Here is a 21,325-nt window from a genome sequence, read left to right on the forward strand (position 1 = left end):
TTAAAAAAGATATCAATGGTACCACTTCACACATAACCCGTCCTCTTCAAAGTCTCAGCTTCTTGGTTCTTAACAACATGGTTTTATTGCATTGTAACTCCAAATCAATGGATAAGCTACAGCAAGCCACTTTACCCAACCTAACAACTATCTTACAAAAAAAAAAAAGAAAAAAAGCACCCAGTACACACAGTAAAGTGGTTGAAATTAAGGACATCCAGCTGTAGAAACCATGTCAAGTTACACAATGGAGTTCAGTGATCAGTGCAGACCTCTAGCTCACTGGTTCCTGTCAAATTGTACAGCTCTTGCCAGCATGGCAAAAGGGACATATAATAATGATAAAACAGTTTGCAAGTGTATGCAAATATCTGAACATGTATAATACAACTTACTACTAGCTTTAAAAAAAAAAAATCTGTAATGATTTTATACACCACAAGACTATTTCTCACAGAAGACCCCTTGGTTTATTGCACTTCTTTTTAGAGGATAACTGAGAGCTTCTACTTCAAAGGAATTGAACTCAAAACACTGGGAATCAATCTAAATAAAGTTTCCACACACTAATCTTTCTCCATTATCAACAACTCTGGAAATAGTGCTACAGCAATATAGCTCAGAGAAAGGTCACCATTAAACCTGGCCTCATGGAAAAACATCCATAATTTTTTTTCCTTGGACCTTATGGTGTTGCTATAATCTATACATGCAATAAAGGATGATCAGAAAATACAACACCTGAGAAGCATTTTGGACAGTAATCAGAAAAAAAAATAATAATGTGCTGAAGACTATTGCTTAGCATTCTTAGTAGGGCTAAATCTACAGAAAATCGAAAAGGTACATATGGTGCAGTAGCAGAAAAGAAACGAGGTGCAATCAAGCAGAGAGAGAGAGAGAGAGAGATTAACATATAGAAGAGTTATTCAAACTTCGATTTGCTCTACCGTTCATCTCCAGACATACTGCTATTAATACTTGTTTTAAACTGCAGCTATTATAACAGGAACTTCTACTTAACCTTCAAGTAAACTTCAAGTAAAATGTCAGTGAACAAGTTTCACCTGTTTGGGGAAGTGAGAGAGCTACAAATATCATGAGAATGCTCCTAACTTCTTATTCCTCTTCATGTTATAACTTTAAAAAACTGTAATAGATTGGCCAACAAAAAATTATTGAATGATTATTAAGAGTGAAAAGTGAAGTGAATTTTGACTGGATATGAACTCAGAATGGAACAATATGATACTTTACAATCTGTGCTACTTGAGGAATCAGGTATAATGATCTAGCATTTTTTTTTTTTTTGCACCAGTATACATCATTTTGATCTTCAGTAACTCTACTTCTACTAAGAATGTTAAGCAATAGTCTTCAGTACACAGTAAATGCTAAGAAACTTGGGGAATCTTTAACTGGCCTTTGAAGTTCTTTTTCTACTGATTGCAGCCCAAGAGCCTTTTCAGGGCAGTAGGTACTGTGGCATTTTCTTAATCATCCTTTACTGCAGATATCAATTATAGCATCATTGGGCCCAAGAAGAAAACTTTGAAGGTCTTTCCTTGGGGTTAGAAAGGGTCAAACAGTCTTGTAGGAAGAATGAAGGAAAAGTGGAGGGGATCAGAGATGCAATGCCAGAAACAAACAAAATAATATATAAAAGTTGCCACTCACCTAACATTTGCATAAACTCGAAAGTGTTGGAACGGCACTTTTCTGTGACATGACACCTGCAGAAAGAGAACAGTGTATCAACATAAACATCTCTCAGTTACAGCTACAAACACCAACGACACAACCATTACTTCAGAAGAAGTAGCAAATATAACTTTCAATCGGCACAATTTCATCTCAGTTTACCCAAGCTTCATCCGGACATTCTTCATTATCACCATCACCATTGAATGGTGATGTCAGGAACAGGATGTGGCAAGCCAGAGGACTGAAGCAAAGTCCACTGTCTGCTCTGGCATGATTTCTACAGGTGAATGTTTTCCTAACGCCAACCACTTAACAGAATGTACTGGTTGCTTTTTACATGGCAACAACACTGGCAAGATCACCAAGTAACTCACGAGACCCCTCAACTGAGAATGTGAGTAGTATCGAGGGAGGCAGCTTTGTGCCAGGAGATGAGAGGTTAAAGTATGCTAGAGGAATGAAACAGGTGTCGTGCTGTAGAGGAGATACATGGCTATCCAGTTGGAAAAAGTAAGAGGAGAGGAGACATAAAGAGGATAGTAGTGAAAATGTGTCAGGGCATACCCTCAAGTTACAGGGAGGTGAGTATAAGTGAATAAGTGGTACAGCAGACTGAACAGGGTGAGTAGCTAGTTAGGTTTACAAGAGTACAAAAAAGGTGAGAGATAGAAGGGAGGGATATAAAGTGAGAGATGAACACAGGTGGAAGGATGTATTAGGAAGATGAGTTATGGAAAAAGTGGTTACTGTCTCCTGTATCACACAGCACTAGGTTCTCACCAATACACAGCATAGTAAACATTGTAGTAACATTAGTGAGTGAGTTGGAGGGAGGGTGTATTTGTGAGTGGGGAAGGTGGCTTTATGCCAGGTGTTGAGAAGCGACAGTATGATAGTGCGACAAGCACAGGTGTCTTCCCATAGAGGAGATACATGGCTACCTTGTATGATGTAAGGATTGAAAGAGTAGCTGAAAAGACAGAGATGGTGGTGATGGCCAAATTTCTTTACTGTGTTAAAAGGACACATTTGATAATGTGCTTCTAGATATACTATTTAAACAACATATGATATTGTCATGGATAGTAAAAGAACTCTTGGTAAAAATTAGCAGTCAAGATATAGCACAGTCACATCATTTTGGTTGGCAGTAAACTGTTAAAGCATATGATGGTTACTTGGTGACCTCACGAGTGCCAGTGGCACAAAAATAGCACCCAGCACACACTGTAAAGTGGTTGGTGTCAGGAAGGGCATCCAGTAATAGAAACCATGCCAAACCAGACACTGAGGCTTGATGCAGTCCTGCAGCTCATTAGATCCTGTCAAACCCTCCAACCCATGCCAGCATGGAAAACAGACATTAAATGATGATGATGATGATGGTGTAGTGTTAATACTGCTGCTGTTAGTGGTTGTATTAGTATTGTTACTGCTATTTTGAAAGGATAATAAAAGTGGTGGTGGTGAGGGTGGAGGTAGTGTTGTTATTAAAAGCTATTTTACAGAGATTAAAACAGATTTTATTGCTTGCTACATGGCAGCACAACCATTCTGGAGTCCCAGTAACTAATAAAGAGCCATTAGTATGTAGAAAGTGAATGCAATAGACAAACCTGTTTTATCGTACTGAGAGAGCGAATCACTGCACCAATAGCATGTGCCCATTGATTCCTTTCTTCCTCTCCAGCAGCCTGAAGATAAATTTCCCGATCTCCAGAAGGCATACATATTTTGAAAGTCCCCTGAAATAAAAGAATAATAAAGATCAGCAAATGGCACCACATGATTAACAGAAAAATTAATTAGTTTACCTTGGACAGAATAAACCATTAAAGATTTTTCAACTACTTCCACAAGGTCAGTGAAATATTCATCCTTGCAGGACTGCCACAGAACCACATTCCAGCCTGCCCTCTTTAATCCACTTTTTTTTTTTTTTTGTCTCCAATCACCTTTTCTCATTCATTTTCTAATAAAGGGATAATGTCTGAAATGTTAAAACTACTTTCTTTTTTTTTTAAGCATCAAACTAATACATTTGTTAAAACTCGTTCCCACTTGTATATCAATATTCAGTTGTGTTCATTGTCTTCATAACACACAAGCCCACACATGCACACTCAAAGGGCTTCTTTCAGTATCCATCTACCAAATCTACTTATGTGGTTTAGGTTGGCCCAGGGCTACAGTAAAAGATATTTGCCCAAGGGCCACACAATGGGACCAAACCTGAAACAATGTGGTTGGAAGTGAACTTCTCAACCACACAACAATGCCTGTGTGAAAATACAATGTAACATGTGTCAGCGGTGGTTAAAGATATTAGTGATGGTAGAGACAGACCAATAAAGATTTTAAGCAATAGATTATTACATCAGTTACAAGATTGGATGTCAAAACACTCAACCTACATAATTACGGTGATATGTTTAGATGCAGTAAGTTCTAATTTTAAAGCATCAAGTCAGAGGTTTACTGTTTGGTTGGTATTCAGAATGACATGCGAGCTACGTTAATAGAAGCAAACAGGTGGATGCCAACAACTAAATACAGCTACTTCAGATAGAAATATTGGTATCTAAGAATATAATCTAAGCCAAAAGGTATTGTATAAAAGGGGAAAGTAAATTCAGATGTTATTTTGTAATTTTGCACTGGTATTTTTACTGCAGTGATTCATGCTGTGTTGCATCAATTTAGCATAACATAGATTCATATTTTAGTGTTCAAACAGTTGTCCCACATCATAGCTTCTTATCTGACATGATGGTGTGTTACTGCCTGTGCCAGTCTTCCCCCCATCAGCCTACTGCTTCCACCAACTTCGAAGCTGTGGAAATAAACATTAACCCTTTAGCATTTTAAACCAGCCATATATCCAGCCCACCCGTTCTACCCGTTTTATGTTCAAATTATCCAGATCCAGCTTCTCACACTTACCCAACATCATTTTAAAAGTAAACAATCATATTATCAAAATCTTGAAGCTGCAAGACAACACATGGTTGATTCAAAACAATGTGAATAAATAAGCATTATACTTGACAGAGTCATCTGAATGCTAAAGGGTTAAAGTTATTTCATCAATAAGTATAGCTGTGTGGTAAAGAAGTTTACTTCCCAATGACATGATTTCAGGTTCAGTTCCACTGTGTGAAACCTTGGGCAGGTGTCTTCTTCTGTAGACTTGTTAGTGGAACAACCCAGAATAAAAGTCAAAAAGTGAACAGTCAAAGAGCTATAAAGTGGAAAGGGTACATAAGCATGTCAGGGGTGGTGTTGGTGATTTTTTGTTGGAAAGAATGGAATTTTTGAAGGGTGCAGTGTCCTGTGTCTGAAAGTCTTAGGTATTGCACTATTTTTTGTTGTTATGATTACATCCATGGATGGTAGAAATATCAAATTGAAAAAGGTAGTCAAAGTTGTTATTGAAAAGATGGTGGATAATCTTGTAATCTTATGATGATGCTCAGAGAAGCAAGACATTCAAGATTCAGTAAGTGACTGACAGAAGATATTCGTGTGGATATATGTCTCAAGACAACTTCCTGTCGGTCGATATTCTGAACAAGATGGTGGTTCCAGGTTGGTGTTGCAAGCTTGTGTGTGGACATACATAGCTATATATAACCTTTGATGAGTACCACTTAACCCTCAAAGAATTATATTACAATCTTAATAAATTAATTTGAATATACAGAACTGACCAAGTAGATAAAAGAAACAAAAAATCAAGATAAGTTTGCATCTGAATGCCTTTCATTGATTTTAGTCAAAAATATTTTATAAAAATATTTTATAATGATAAAGACTGAATGGAAAGAAAGATGTTTGTTAATTTTATAATCACATTCTTGTACGCAATTATTTCTAATAAACTGCTTTTTGATTAAACAAGTTTGTTTACATTCAATACATTTGTAGGATGGTGTTCAAGACCTTTTGAATATAAATTAATGAAGAATATTTCCTAATACACAGGTGGTAGATATATGTGTATGTACATGCATGATTGCTACATTTTCAAATCTCTTTATTGATTTTAGTGAGATTTATGGTTCATGCCTTATAATACTGGTAATATATTAATAAACTCATTCCAGACTCAGTACTTGTCAAAATAATATACAACTTCAATTGGATTATTAAACAGGGAGATAATAATCAAGATATTAACTTGATGCCTCATCATTTAACATCCACTTTTCCATGCTCACGTGGTCAGATGGAATTTGTGGATGTAGATCTCCTATCACCATCTCTCAGTTTCCAAGCAAAGTAATATTTCTCATGGAAGACTAGAAAGAAACAACCTCACTTGTATGACGACGATGCTCATTTACAACTGTCTTGTGACGTCTAGACAAGGGTACACACAAAACGCACACAAATACACACACACACTTCTTGTCAACCAAATCCACTTAGCCAAATTTCCATGCAGTGGAACTGAACCTGAAACCAGAATTTCAGTTTACCAGACAACTATTTATGACACACAGATCAAACAGACCTCTAACAGAAATACTGAACTATTTTTGATACATAAATCCACTTAACTATTTTCCTCTTCCATACTGTGACTGGTTACGTAAAATACAATGTATGAGTCTACTACATCCACATAGCTATCTCAGTATGTACTCATATGGAATATCTGCCAATTTATTTTCGTATAATTTGCTTTCAGCGATCTTGATTTAATAGCTGCACTGTGTCTTTAGTTAAATTGTTCAATGTTTCGTTCCTGTTGGGGTTGAGATGAAACAGTTAAATGTATATGCAGTTAGAATACTCTCTCGTGACTTAGCAATTCAAATCCAGCATAAATATTTTATCCTTTCCAGGAAAACCAATTCTAAACCATCTTAGTTCATCTAGCTGCTATGCATAAAATATTTACCATGCTTCTCTGCAGATAGAGATCTCACATTTACAACCAAACACAGTTTGTGAGCCAATAATGAAAGACATAAACCATGCCATTACACTAACAATATCAGGTCCTTGAGAAAATATTGTCACACAATTTCATTACCTCTCTCCTATAAATATCAAGAAATTAATCATTATGAGTAAGTAAACCTGAAAAATTAGGCAGTTCTGAAATAAAAAGACCAGATTAGATCACCTCTGATTAGTGCATGCATAAACAACAGGTAGATTAAGTTATTTATTCACCCTCGGCTAGCACTGACCATGTGAAACTGTAATCAAGGGCTTCCTAGCCATAACCACTGTCTTCTTTCCATATACCATTTTTTTCTTTCAAGGTGGTAAGCAGATAAGATTTGGTTGCTATTTCTAGCAGAACTAGTAACCACCTACAGAACCCTCCATTAGATCAAGCTACCTAAGTGGGAGGAGAGGTTAGCCTGTGCTATGTTAGTCTTCAGAGAGAACAGGAAATAAGGGTCACAGCAGTTCAGTCTTTGGGTTCAGTTTCTGATTTCACCATTCTCAATTAATCAACTGGAAAATGTCAGTCCAAGAAAGAAGAGAAAACTTAGTGGTGGTGGGTCGTGGGGAGGGGGATCCAGTAACAGTTTCAACTGCTCACTGAGTGATTAACTGGACAGATCTCCTTCCATAAGTCTGATTACTAATACCAGCAGAGTAGGAGGGAGAGGGAAGTGAAGTCTTTCATTCATTTAAGCAGACACAAACAGTTAAAAAATATGGATGAGACCAACTGTTTATAAAGAGAGACGAAGAGAGACAAAGAGAAAGAAAGAGGCAAATAGAGTGAGTGAGAGAGATAGACAGAGAGTGACAAACAGTGAGAGAGAGAGAGAGAGAGACACACACAGAGAAAAAGAGGCAAATACAGAAAAAAACAGTGAGAGAGAGAGAGAGAGAGAGACAAATAGAGAGAGAAAAAGACAAATGGAGAGAGAGAGAGAAAGACAAACGGATAGAGAGACAGAGAAACGAAAAGAAACAGAGAAACGGAAAGGGAGAGACAAAGAAACGGAAAGAGAGAGACACATAGACAAATGGAGAGAGAGAGATACACATAAACAAATGGAAAGAGAGAGAGAGAGAGAGAGAGAGAGAGAGAAAGAGACAAAGGGAGACATAGGCATATATAGAGAGATGTACAGAGACCAAGAGAGAACAACGTACAAAGACAGAGAGAGAGACGTACAGAGAGAGACGCACAAACGGAGAGAGAGACACATAGACAAATGGAGAGAGAGAGGGAGAGAGAGACAAATGGAGAGAGAGAGAGGGAGAGAGACAAATGGAGAGAAAGAGAGACGCAGAAAGAGATGCACAAAGACAGAGAGACGCAGAGACGCACGGAGGCAGAGACGCAAAGAGAGAGAGAGAGAGAGAAACGGACAGAGAGAGAGACACAGAGAGAGAGAGAGAGAGACAGAGAGAGAGAGAGACAGAGAGAAACAGAGAGATAGACAGAGAGAAACAGAGACAGACAGAGAGAGAGAGAGCGAGAGAGACACACACACACAGATGCACAGTGACAGAGACAGAGACGCAGAGAGAGAGAGAGAGAGAGAGAGACGCACAGAGACAGAGAGAGAGAGAGAGACAGAGACACAGAGAGACGGAGTGAGATGCACACAGAGAGAAACAGAGAGATGCAAGATAAATAGAGAGAGAGAGAGACAAATAAAGAGAGAGAGAGAGAGACAGATAGAGAGACAAACAGAGAGACAGAAACATAAAAAGGGGGTGAGGGAATTAAGGGTGGGGTAAAGTTCTTTTAGGAATTCAGTTGACATTTTCCAGAGAGTGCTGAGAACTTTCAAGTGAAAAAAAGTGATTATGTACATGCAGGAGCAGAGATGTAGGGCCAGCCCTAAATACTGTTGTAATTAGAGAAGTGCTTTCCTCTGAATCACACACCCAACAAATTATTGAAAAGTCTAAAAAAAAAAAAGAAAAAAAAAAGGGAAAAAAAGAAAAAAGAAAATATTGTTTTTAAATGTTTCGTTTATTTTCCATCCCCTCCCATTTCTCCTTCCTTAAATATCATTTTTTTTGTCATACAAACAGCTTTAAATGACCAAATAATTTAGATACTTGAAGTGTGGTCAGGAGGTGGGGGGGGGGGTTAGATATACACACACACACGTGTGTATGTGTATCAATTTATATATATACACACACACACACACACACACACACAGGATCTTTTTTAAAACGGGGGCCACATTTTTCATTAATGTTTTACGTAGTGTTTTTGGTACCGAAAGACTTTCAAACTTCGTATACTTATCTATTTTGTGTTATAGAACAGAAAAATATTTTTGTATTCGAATTTATTTCATGTAAAAAATTGTCTTATTTCAATAATTTCAACCAATCACTGACAAGTATTCAGTTGTTTACATTTACTCCTTTGGCTGATTAAGCCATAGCTTCATTTTATTTGCTTTTTTCATTTTAAATTTGCTTTTTTCATTTTCTTTTTTTTTTCTTCGTTTTATTTGCTTTTTTCTTTTTAAATTTGCTCTTTTACCCTAACCCTAACCCTATCACCGATAGAATTGTTTCAGAATCGTTTCTTTATGTAGTCGGCACTTAATGTATATCGGCTGAATGGACGTCAGTGATTGGTTGAAATTACAGAAATACGACAACTTTAACATGGAATAACTTAGGGATTTCTTTTTTTTTTAAGAAGACTAAGAGAAAAAGATGTTTTATATGACACATTCTACCAGTGTTCCAAGTTTCAAAGTGTTTCGTTAATGAAAAATGTGGGCCCCCGTTTTAAAAAAGATCCCACATACATACATATATATATATATGTAGGCGCAGGAGTGGCTGTGTGGTAAGTAGCTTGCTTACCAACGGCATGGTTCTGGGTTCATTCCCACTGCGTGGCATCTTGGGCAAGTGCCTTCTACTATAGCCTCGGGCCGACCAAAGCCTTGTGAGTGGATTTGGTAGACGGAAACTGAAAGAAGCCTGTCGTATATATGTATATATATGTGTATGTGTGTGTGTATATGTTTGTGTGTCTGTGTTTGTCCCCCCAACATCGCTTGACAACCGATGGTGGTGTGTTTACGTCCCCGTAACATAGCGGTTCAGCAAAAAGAGACCAATGGAATAAGTACTAGGCTTACAAAGAACAAGTCCTGGGGTCGAGTTGCTCAACTAAAGGCGGTGCCCCAGCATGGCCGCAGTCAAATGACTAAAACAAGTAAAAGAGTATATGTATATACACATACACACGCACAATACATATACACACTTTTCACTAACAATACAAGTCTATGTGGTAACTGGACTTGCAAGAAATAACAGCCAACTACTCTACAAATCTCACCATACTGTCTTTAAAATAGGATACAATGGAGAATGTGATTCCTGTAGTCTCCACATACACAGGTGCACACAGTTGAGATAGTCATAGCTGGAATACCCTTTCATCAAAGGTTTGCATATCAAAGGTGACCGAGGGTTAAACAACCACCACACCATATACTCATTTCTGTTGACATGACATAACATTTTACATACAATGATCACCTACTGCATTCCTCACATTCTATACATTCACATTTCACTGACCACATTAAGCAGTCTATATATACACAAACTTTACATACCACATTAAACAGTCTACACATTTACACATATCATTTAACACATTAAATATTGTATGAGAGTTATACCTGAAAATAATACAAAAGTGAGCATAATATTTTTACTAGATGATATTTTGCATATGCAGGAGTGGCTGTGTGGTAAGTAGCTTGCTTACCAACCACATGGTTCCGGGTTCAGTCCCACTGCGTGGCACCTTGGGCAAGTGTCTTCTACTATAGCTTCGGGCCGACCAAAGCCTTGTGAGTGGATTTGGTAGATGGAAACTGAAAGAAGTGTGTGTGTGTGTGTGTGTGTGTGTGTGTGTGTGTGTGTGTGTGTGTGTGTGTGTGCGTGCATGCGTATGTGTGTCTGTGTTTGTCCCCCAGCATCGCTTGACAATCGATGCTGGTGTGTTTATGTCCCTGTAACTCAGTGGTTCGGCAAGATAGACTGGCAGAAACGTTAGCACGCCGGGCAAAATGCTTCGCGGTTTTTCGTCTGCCATTACGTTCTGAGTTCAAATTCCGCCGTGGTCAACTTTGCCTTTCATCCTTTCGGGGGCGATAAATTAAGTACCAATTATGCACTGGGGGGGTCGATGTAATCGACTTAATCCATTTGTCTGTCCTTGTTTGTCCCCTCTATGTTTAGCCCCTCGTGGGCAATAAGGAAATAAGATAGACCGATAGAATAAGTACTAGGCTTACAAAGAATAAGTCCTGGGGTCGATTTGCTTGGCTAAAGACGGAGCTCCAGCATGGCCACAGTCAAATGACTGAAACAAATAAAAGAATAAAAGAATATGCTGGTAGTGTAACTCTTCCTGCAGAGTAACTCTTGTAGTTCTTTTTCATTCCAGGAAAATAATGGATTTCAAAAAGAAGTAAAGTGTTGTCAATGAGTTCTTGATGAGTGTTGCAAGCTATCTGATACCAACAGAAGGCTACTAGTTGTTGATGGCGATGACACCACTAGCAAGAGCTATGCACCCAGGTGGATGAAGAAGTTTGACCGTTCAGCATTCAGATTACTCTGTCAAATGTAATGCTTATTTATTCACATTCTTTTGAATTGATCATGCATTATCTTGTAACTGAGATTTCAATGATGTGATCGTTTACTTTTTATATGACATTGTCAGGTAGGTGTAAGAGACCAGATTTAGCGAGTTTGAGCATTAAACAAGTAGAATATTTTGGCTGGATATGGCCAGCTTAAATGCTGAAGAGTTAAAGAAAAGGGCAACCAGCACTGAAGACAGACCACACAATGGGAGACCATCAACTGTGACCACTGACAACACACTAGCAAGTGCATGGATTGTTTCATATGGACAGACAAGTCAGATTCTGTTAGCTTACTACAAAATTGGACTGTCGCCACAATGCATTATAGAAGAAGTGGAAAGACTTTGGGTGTCAGAGAGTGTATGCAACCTAAGCAGTTGACCCCAGATTTGAAGGAGAAAAGAGTGAAAATCTGCTCTGATCTACTGGAAGCATTTCAAGCTAAGGAGGAAACACTTTTTTTTTTTTTCCAATCTGGTGAAAGAGGACGAAATGCGGACATATCTTTATGATCTGAAAATAAAAGTTCAGTCAATGAAATAAAATCACACCTCTTCAAGGACTAGGAAGTTCAAATGCTAATGATCAGCACAGAAAGACGTGATTTTTTTTTTTTTTTTTTAAGGAAGACAAGGTCATGATTTGTTTGGAATGTGACTAGCAAAATAAAAAGATTTAAAACAAAATGGAATGCCTAATCAACCATGCATGAACATGTACACCTAAGTGGTTACATGACAAGAAACAACAGCTGAATGTCCTTCAAACTAGACTGTTCTGTTTTTTAAAAAAATTAGAAAAACCATACAATAGCTCTGTTGGATCAGCCTATCCAGGGCTCATACAATAATGGACATAAACACCCAAACAAATTAGGCCATATGTCTTCATGACACCAACTATACTGATTGCATTTTTATAAGTTTTTTGAAGAAAGCTGGACAATAACATGGCACTTGCAGAGCATCCTAAATGGGTGAGGAGGTTGAAGTTTATACCAACTCTAGATAGAATGAGAACAGAGAAGGCCTGGTCCCTAAATATGATAATGAGTTGACTAAAAGTACCCAAGGAGCTGGTAGTGGTGTTAAACTAAGTAGAATATAAGAAGTTATGTTTATATAGTATAACTTTCAACCAATCACAAACCTTCTAAACAGTACACGGTATAACTTTCAACCAATCACAAGACATCTAAACAGTCCATGTTATAACCTCAACCTTCCAGTTGATATGGTCAACGGAACAGCCTGCTCATGATATTAACACGCAAGTGGCTGAGCTCTCCACAGACAAATGTACCCTTAACATAGATCCTTTAAACTACAGGTACAACTCATTTTTTGCCAGCTGAATGGACTGGAGCAACGTGAAATGAAGTGTCTTGCTCAAGGACACAACACACTGCCAGGAATTGAACTCATAACCAATCGTGAGTTAAATACCCTAGCCACTAAGTCACGTGCCTTCGCAAGCTATATAAACAGTACATAGTGTTACTAATCTTCCCCTGCCAGAATGTACATCAGTAGTTCTATGCTTCTCTACTCCTTTTGTATTGAGTACAAAATAAGGACTTCCAACGAGCTCTTTTCTTACATAGTGACTAACACTGTTAGTCACTGAAGTTTCCAGCACTTAGACATTGTCAAACAAACAAACAAACAAAAAAATTAAATAAAAGTATTAAAAAAATCAAAATAAACAAAAATATTCAAATGTTGAACTGTTACCAATTTGAAAGTATGCCACTAATATTTTATATAATTCGGCTTAACAATGATAGTTTCGGGTAAAACCAGTCCAGCTAAATGAAGTTACAAATTAAATCAATATGAGACATTCACATTTTCATTTGCTTTAGGTTTTAGACACAATTTTATTGTTTTTTGTTTTACCATATTTTTAAAAAATTATTTTTAACCCATTTTTTAAAATCATATTTTTATACCTGCAATCAAATACTGCCCCCCCCCCCCAAATACTACTGCCATATTATATGGCTGCCTCCTGCTCTACAATCCTCCACCACCACATTATACAATAACTTGCCTCTACAATAACTCTCATCACTGCCACCACATTATATGGTTGCCTCCTACTCTACAATGACCCCATCAACATCACCACCAGTACCACAATATATGGTTGCCTCTAACTCTACACTGCCCCACCGCAAAACATTAAATTTGAAGGAAATGATGGCTCCCATGGTCAAAACAGTACACATTATCTTGTCTCAGAGAGCGAACCACTATCACTTTCTCTACCATTTGTTGGAATCAGAGAATTGATATGGAAACTCACTTTAATTCAACAATTTTTGCTGGTTCAGTTGAGGTACTATGCCAGATAGAGTATTCACACTTTGGGAAGAAACAGTTCAATTCATTGAGAATAAAAACATGAACGCCTCAGAATTTGTGATCCCAAATGGTTTTCTAACCTGGTAGTGTTAATGGTTTTAACACATTTAAACAACTTGAATTTCCAGCTTCAGAGAAGAAAAAAATTAGCTGATATACAGTGTCTAGAGGTACATATTCATCTTTAACTATGAGAATGCCAGCTTGGAGAAATCAAACTAAGCCCATTTCTCTAAACTCAGAGATCAAATCTACAGATAGCAACATATTTAAGATTCTGATATGTGGTTTAACACTTTAGAAGTTCAACTGGCCATATCCAGCTCAAATATTCCACCTGTTTTATGTTAACACTGGCCAGATCTGGCCTCTCACACCTATACTACAATATTATTCTAAAAATAAAGGAAGCACATCACTGAAATCTCAATGCTACAACATACAGCATAACTAATTCAAAGCAATATGAATAAATAAGCATTATATTTAACAGAGTAATCTGAATGTTAAAAGGTTACAAGCTAACTCAATTTTGAACTATGGAGTATATTTCATGTGAAAATAGACACAGCACCAGGAAATTTTCAAATGAAACTTATGTATATGCAATGCTATGACAAATTAAACTTTAAAATATATGTAGTGAATATATAGATGCATGAGTTGCTGTGTGATAAGTAGCTTGCTTAAGGGGCTATCAGTCAGCGGGCGCCGGTACCCCTCCCATCTTTATTTCATCTTTTTGTTATCACTCTCATCTCATTAATGTTTGTGTCCAACCCACAGCTACTTTATGTTTGTCTGTCCTTGCTCGTCCCCTCTTTGTAAGGCCTTAATGGCCAATATTTAATGAAATAAAGTAGCTTGCTTACCAACCACATGGTTCCGGGTTCAGTCCCACTGTGTAGCACCTTGGGCAAGTGTCTTCTACTATAGCCTTAGCCCAACCAAAGCCTTCTGAGTGAATTTGGTAGATGGAAACTGAAAGAAGCCTGTCGTGTGTGTGTATGTCCTGTACCCAGATATGCATCTATATATACATGTAGATGTAGGTATGTACATACATGTATGTATATACACATATACTCATATATTATTTGTATTATATATATATATATATATATATATATATATATATATATATATGTATTTGTGTGTCTGTGTTTGTCACCCCACCACCAACATTGCTTGACAACTGATGCTTGTGCTTTTACATCCCCGTAACTTAGTGGTTCAGCAAAAGAGACAAATAGAATAAGTACTAGGTTTACAAAGAATCAGTCCTGGGGTTGATTTGCTTGACTAAAAGACGGTGCTCCAGCATGGCCGCAGTCAAATGACTGAAACAAGTAAAAGAATAAAAGAGAATCTAGCCCCAATATCTACTTCAGCAAGATTTCTATGATTGGATGCCCTTCCTAATGCCAACCACTTCATATTGTACTGAGTGTTTTTTTTTTGTGGCACCAGCACTAGTGAGGTCACCAAGTAACTTGCAAGAAAAGACATTGTAGTATTTATGCCCCTCCCTCAGAGAGATGCATATGTATACATATATACACACATAAAAAATATACACATAATCAAATTACAACCGCACAAAGGAGATGACAGACGACAGATATGTGGCACATTGGTGTACTCAATAAAACCTGTCCACCACAACAGAATTGATATACTAAAACCAAGGTGCCACATGAAAAGCATTGATGTGGGCGCTCGTGCCATGTAAAATGTACCCAGAACATTCTGTAGAGTGGTTGGCATTAGCAAGGGCATCGAGCTGTAGAAATTAAGCTGAAGCAGACTATGGAACCTGGTGTGAAATCTCGCCTTGCCAGTTCTTGTCAAGCCATCCAACCCATGCCAGCATGGAAAACAGATATTAAATATTGATGATGACACAATACATATTAATACACATATAATGCATATATATATATATATATATATATATATATATATATATATATATATGGGAGAATGTACGAAAAAACAACAACAGACGAGGACAGGTGGTGTAAATAACAAAAGGATGTATTAGTATGACGCTCGGGAATACGGAAAGTCTTTGACGTTTCGAGCTACGCTCTTCAACAGAAAGAATACGGAGACAAGGAGAAAAACACGGAGAAAAAAAATTGAATAGTGTTCAGTCAACGGTCAAACACACACACACACACAATACATATACAAACACACCATCATAAACATCATCATTTACCTCGTTTTCATGCTAGCATGGGTTAAATGAGTCATCACAATCCAAGTCAGTTTATATTTGGAATAACTGATCTATCATATTTGGACAGGAAACCATGTTTTCTTCATACATTTTATTTTGGCATGGTTTCTATGATTGGATGTCTTTCCTAATACCAACCATTTTACATATTTATACATACAAGTGTATGTATGTTTATACATGTGTATATCTGTCAGTGTGTGTGTGTGAGAGAGAGAGAGAGAGAGAGAGAGAAAGAGAGAGAGAGAGAAAGAGATAGAGAGTACACCCACATACAACTGACTTTTACTCAATGAATGCCAACATCAGTAGCTATTTGTTGAACAAGTATCTCAGTAAAGTGGCCTTCAGATTTTAAGCACTTTGTTCACATACACAAATCCTGACACATAGAGCTTATATGCAATGACTCAGACCACTAGAAATAACAGTCTAATCCACTCCCAATAACATCCTATTCATCATAATCATTTTAATGTCTATTTTTCCATGCTTGTGAGGGTCGAGCAGAATTCATAGAGGCAGATTTTCTATGACTAAATTCCTTCCTTTCAACACCCTACGCTGTTTCCAAACCATCGAGCTGTATTATTCGTTTTTCTAACTTGCATCGTTTTGGTTTTAAAAAAGATTAAATACACATCACACGTACAAAATGGGCTTCTTTCAGTTTCCATCTCTTCCTGCAAAGACAGAGGCTATAGTAGAAGACCAAGGTACCACGTAGAGAGATTAAATCGAAGACCATGAGCCTAGGAAGAGAAACTTAACTACATGACCCTGCCTGAAACTATCAAAAAAAAAAGGAAAGAAAAATAATGAAAGGAAAGAAAAATAATGAAAGGAAAGAAAAATAATGAAAGGAAAGAAAAATAATGAAAGGAAAGAAAAATAATGAAAGAAAAGAAAGGAAAGAAGGAAGAAACATTGATTATAAATGCATACAAAAAGATAATCACAGCTGGAATGTCACTGATCTTAAAGCTGCTTGATTTGAGCTGACCTAAATTTAAGTGACAATAAAAACAACTCTGCACAGTGTTCTTCAGATAAGTATTTCATCAAAATTAATTATCTTAATACATGCAGGAGTGGCCGTGGTGGCTTGCTTACCACAATGGTTCCAGGTTCAGTCCCACTGTGTGGCACCCTGGGCAAGTGGCTTCTACTATAGCCTCAGGCAGACCAAAGCCTTGTGAGTGGATTTGGAAGACGGAAACTGAAAGAAGCCCGTCATACATGTGTGTGTGTGTGTCTGTGAGTCTGTGTTTGTCCCCCCCCCCACTATCGCTTGACAATCGATTTTGGTGTGTTTACGACCCTGTAACTTAGTAGTTCGGCAAAAGAGGTCAATAGAATAAGCACTAGCTTTACAAAGAATAAGTCCTGGGGTCGATTTGTTCGACTTAAAGGTAGTGCTCCAGCATGGCCGCAGTCAAATAACTAAAACAAATAAAAGAATAAAAAATACACAAAGATGTTGCTAAGTTACCCAATACAATGTCTCACTGCAATAAGTTGCTTTTGCTATTCCTCCCACCCCCGGTACATTTAAATTATATTGAAGCCATTACTTACTTTTTTTTTTTTTTGTCTTTTATCTTGTGTTTTGATCATTGGTCTGCAGCCAATGCTAAATGCACCACTTTGCAGGAAGAGTTTCAGTCAAACAAACCCTTCAAGCGTCTTCTGCTGAACTTCTATGTAACTGGGACATAAGCAAACCAGCACCCATCGTCAAGCGTTGGAGTGGAACAAACACAAATGCAGGCAGGTATACACACACACAGGGCTTCCACTCAGTTTCCATCTGCCAATTTAACTCACAAGGCATTGGCTGGCCCAGAACTATAGTAGAAGATACCTGCCCAAGGTGCTGCGCAGTGGGACTACACCCCAAACTAAATGGTAGCAAAGTGATTACCTATTTGTATAAACTTAGAAGGAAAATATGGACAAGAAATTTTCATTCAAAGTCCATTAATCATTAGGGTGCAATGTCCTTTTCTTGTCTCACTTGGAAGTTTTGCTTTAGTTTCTATTACTTTCTGATATTTATTGCCAACTTACAAAGATTAGCTCTAGCGTCAGAGAAATTGAGAAAGGAAAGAAAACCTGAAAGGAATTTATAGGCTGCACCAAATGAGGCATGAATGAATTCAAAGACATAGTTTTCAGTAAAGCATCAGTGTTTACAATAATAATATAAATAAACATGCATAATAATAAATTCCTGTGTAAAAAAGGACAAAAATGAACATTCTGTTCATGAAGGCATACATAGCATGGTAAGATGAAAACAAAACCACAACCCAAGATGTATAGAAACCTGTTATACTTCCCATTTATGACACTCGAGATGCAACAAATAGCCTTAAAAAGCATATTTGATTCTGGCAAACACTCAATGAAAATGGGAATGAATGAACGAGTGAATGAACTGCCATTCTATTTTTACAGCTATACAGCTAACAAAGTATATAGCAATAACAAGGTGAAACTTTATACAAGATATGTGCTAAGATGCAGAAAGGACAAACAAATAATAGAGAGAGAGAGAGAGAAAATTAAAAGAAATTTAAATTGTTTGCTGATTGCTTTAAAAATAAAATGTGTTTTTTCACAGTTCAGTTCAAGTAATTTCTAGTTAGCTATTACAATTTCAGATGTGTACTTGTTTGGTGACTTGATTATAATTTCCCTATTTACAAAATTAAAAAACACAGAATCTACCGTACAGAGAATTTCAAAGAGGGGAGTGAAAAAACAAACAATAAAAAAGATACCATTTAATTTCACCATTACGGTAGACATAATAGATGAATGATTGTTGAGTAAAAGAGACATTTTCAATAACTATTGGCTGACCATCAATTACAGCCATTACATCACTTTTTAACTCACTTTCATAATTACTGGCAAAGTTCAACCAACAAATTTCTTGTTTATTTGTAATTTTCTCTTCATACATACATACATGTATGTGTGTGTGTGTGTGTGTGTGTGTGTGTGTGTGTGTGTGTATATACACACAGTGTGAACATATGTGCATATTTATACAGACATGAGAGTATGTATATGTGTAGGTGCAGGCATGGCGACATGGTTAAGAAGTTTGCTTCCCAATCACAGTTTCAGGTTCGGTCTTACTACATGGTACTTTGGGCAAGTGTCTTTTACTATAGTCCTAGGCCAATCAAAGCCTTGTAAGTGGATTTGGTCAAAAGAAACTGAAAGAAGTTAATCGTGTGTGTGTGTGTGTTAGCACATCCACCTGACTTGGTTATGTTGTCTATAAATGCCTTTGCTATAAACATCCCCAAAAAGCATTTTGTATAGACAATAAATACTAAAAAGCATCAAAATTCTATTATCAGTTGATGGAATTTTACTAGTACATCAGCAGATGGTGCTACCCAATCATGTGATTTCACCTGTATCACACATCATTACAGCTAACCAAGCTAAATGTCAGAACAGAAAATCAGACAAACTGATATGGAATAATACTGGCCAAACAGCCATTGGTGTTGCAAAAAGTTGACGGGCTGTGCATAAATTAGCTATTAGCAACAGAAGCAATTTTTGCAACAAACATTAATTAGCACATCCAACTTAATTTGGATGTGTTGTTTATAATGCCTCAGACTGCTAACGTGTATGTGAGTTTGTGTCTCTTCGTTTTGACATTACAATAGTTGTAAATGCATGTCACCATCATATATGCAGTAGTGTTGTTTGTTTACAATGGTTTTTCTCTTTTATCAATGCTCAGAAAGACAACAACCACAATAATAATAATAATAAATTAGAAGGCCTGATTTGGTAGTAGTAGATAGAAAGAATAGAAAGTGCCAGACAATTGACTTTACAGTCCCAAATGATGAAAAAATTAATATGAGAAGTATAGAAAAAAAAATAGCAAAGCACCAGGACCTTGCTATTGAATTACAGAGACTATGGAAAGTGTGGGTAAAATGTATCCCAGTAGTTATAGGTGCACTGGGAACTATCCCTAAAGATCTGAACTGATGGATAGAGGAAATAGGCAGAAAAGCCAGTTTAGTACAACTCTAGAAAACAGTGTTATTAGGGACAACTACGATGCTTAGGTGGGTTCTTGGCATCTAAGGTTACTTGTTGTAACCCGATGTTAGGATTTCTTTCTTTTCCAACGGTCTTAATCTGTTGTGTGTATATGATGATGATGATGATAAAAATAATAATAATTATCATTATTCATTCTTTTATTAATCACAAGGACTTACAATAATATTAAGGGACATGCAACAACATAAAAGACAAAAATAGGACGATATAATGGTTTTTCCGCATGTAAACAATATAAATAACAATTAAAATTGAACAAATTAAAACTCTCAATAGGGGAGGCATTTTAAGGTCCTCATGGAAAACCCAGAAAATCCACAGGTGCCTGATCAACAGGGCAAGAGCCCTTCTCCTTTAATTCCCTTTTTACAGGAGCACGCTCAGAATTGGTCCTTTCACACTGGCCATCCTTCCAACATTCACCCACCTTTCAACAAACTTGCTACAATAATAACTGGATTCCAAAAACTTTACTGAAGCAATAAATTCAAGAGCAGTCCTCTTAATCAAATATGGAGTTGGAATTATAGACTGGACTAAAAACGATATAAAGTAACTTCAGTTCTATATTTAAGAGATGAGGAATTATTGTTAACAACAAACAAGATGAGGACGAATATCCGTCAAATGTAAATAAAGTAACTTGACAGAAAAACTAGGAAGTTAATGATGTATGAAGCCCACCATCCAAAAGCTGACATCAACTTGCTGTACTTGAGGAGAGACCAATGTGAAAGAAGCTTAACAGTAGTAGAAGAATGTGTACCGATAGAAAGAAAAAGTCTAGTAGAGTATTTACAGAGCAGCACAGAAAACTATGAAAGACATTTAATAAAGAACAGGTGATGAAACACGTAATAGGAGAAAAGGACAAAAATGAAGTACAAAGAGAGCGCACCAGACAGATTGAAGAGAAACCTCTGCACGGTCAATTTTGGAGAGCCACTGAAGACATGTGGAACAAAATTCTGGGCTTGGTTAAAAAAGGGGTAATTAAAGAAGAAACAAAGAGCCTAACTGAAGCAGCTTAAGATCAAGCAATAAAAACAAACAAACTTGAGAAAAAATATAGAGAGAGAATGTGTAAGAAAAGTGTAGAGCCTATGCCCCAAGATAGCACATGAACAATATAAGAAATGGAGGCACAACCAGGTTGTAAAAGTTATACGCTGGAAACTGTGCCAGAAATGGGAATTTGAAGCTGAAAATACATGGTGCAATCATCAAGTCAAAAGAGTACTGGTGTCAGAGAAATGTAAGATTTT

At 37.0% G+C, this 21,325-nt stretch overlaps 1 protein-coding gene across 1 annotated transcript in view; it reads right to left on the reverse strand.

The window, feature by feature from the left end:
- The window catches only part of LOC106871066 (pleckstrin-2), a 113,715-nt gene that overhangs the window by 19,469 nt on the left and 72,921 nt on the right, over positions 1 to 21,325 (reverse strand). The window contains exons 3-4 of the mRNA XM_014917335.3: positions 3,321 to 3,449; positions 1,678 to 1,733 (exon numbers count right to left, since the gene is read on the reverse strand). Of these exons, the coding sequence (XP_014772821.1) occupies positions 1,678 to 1,733; positions 3,321 to 3,449 (185 nt within the window). The remainder of the gene's footprint in view (positions 1 to 1,677; positions 1,734 to 3,320; positions 3,450 to 21,325) is intronic.

This window comes from Octopus bimaculoides, chromosome 5 (assembly GCF_046866305.1).
Source record: "Octopus bimaculoides isolate indiv1 chromosome 5, ASM4686630v1, whole genome shotgun sequence".
Taxonomy (NCBI): Eukaryota; Metazoa; Mollusca; class Cephalopoda; order Octopoda; family Octopodidae; genus Octopus; species Octopus bimaculoides.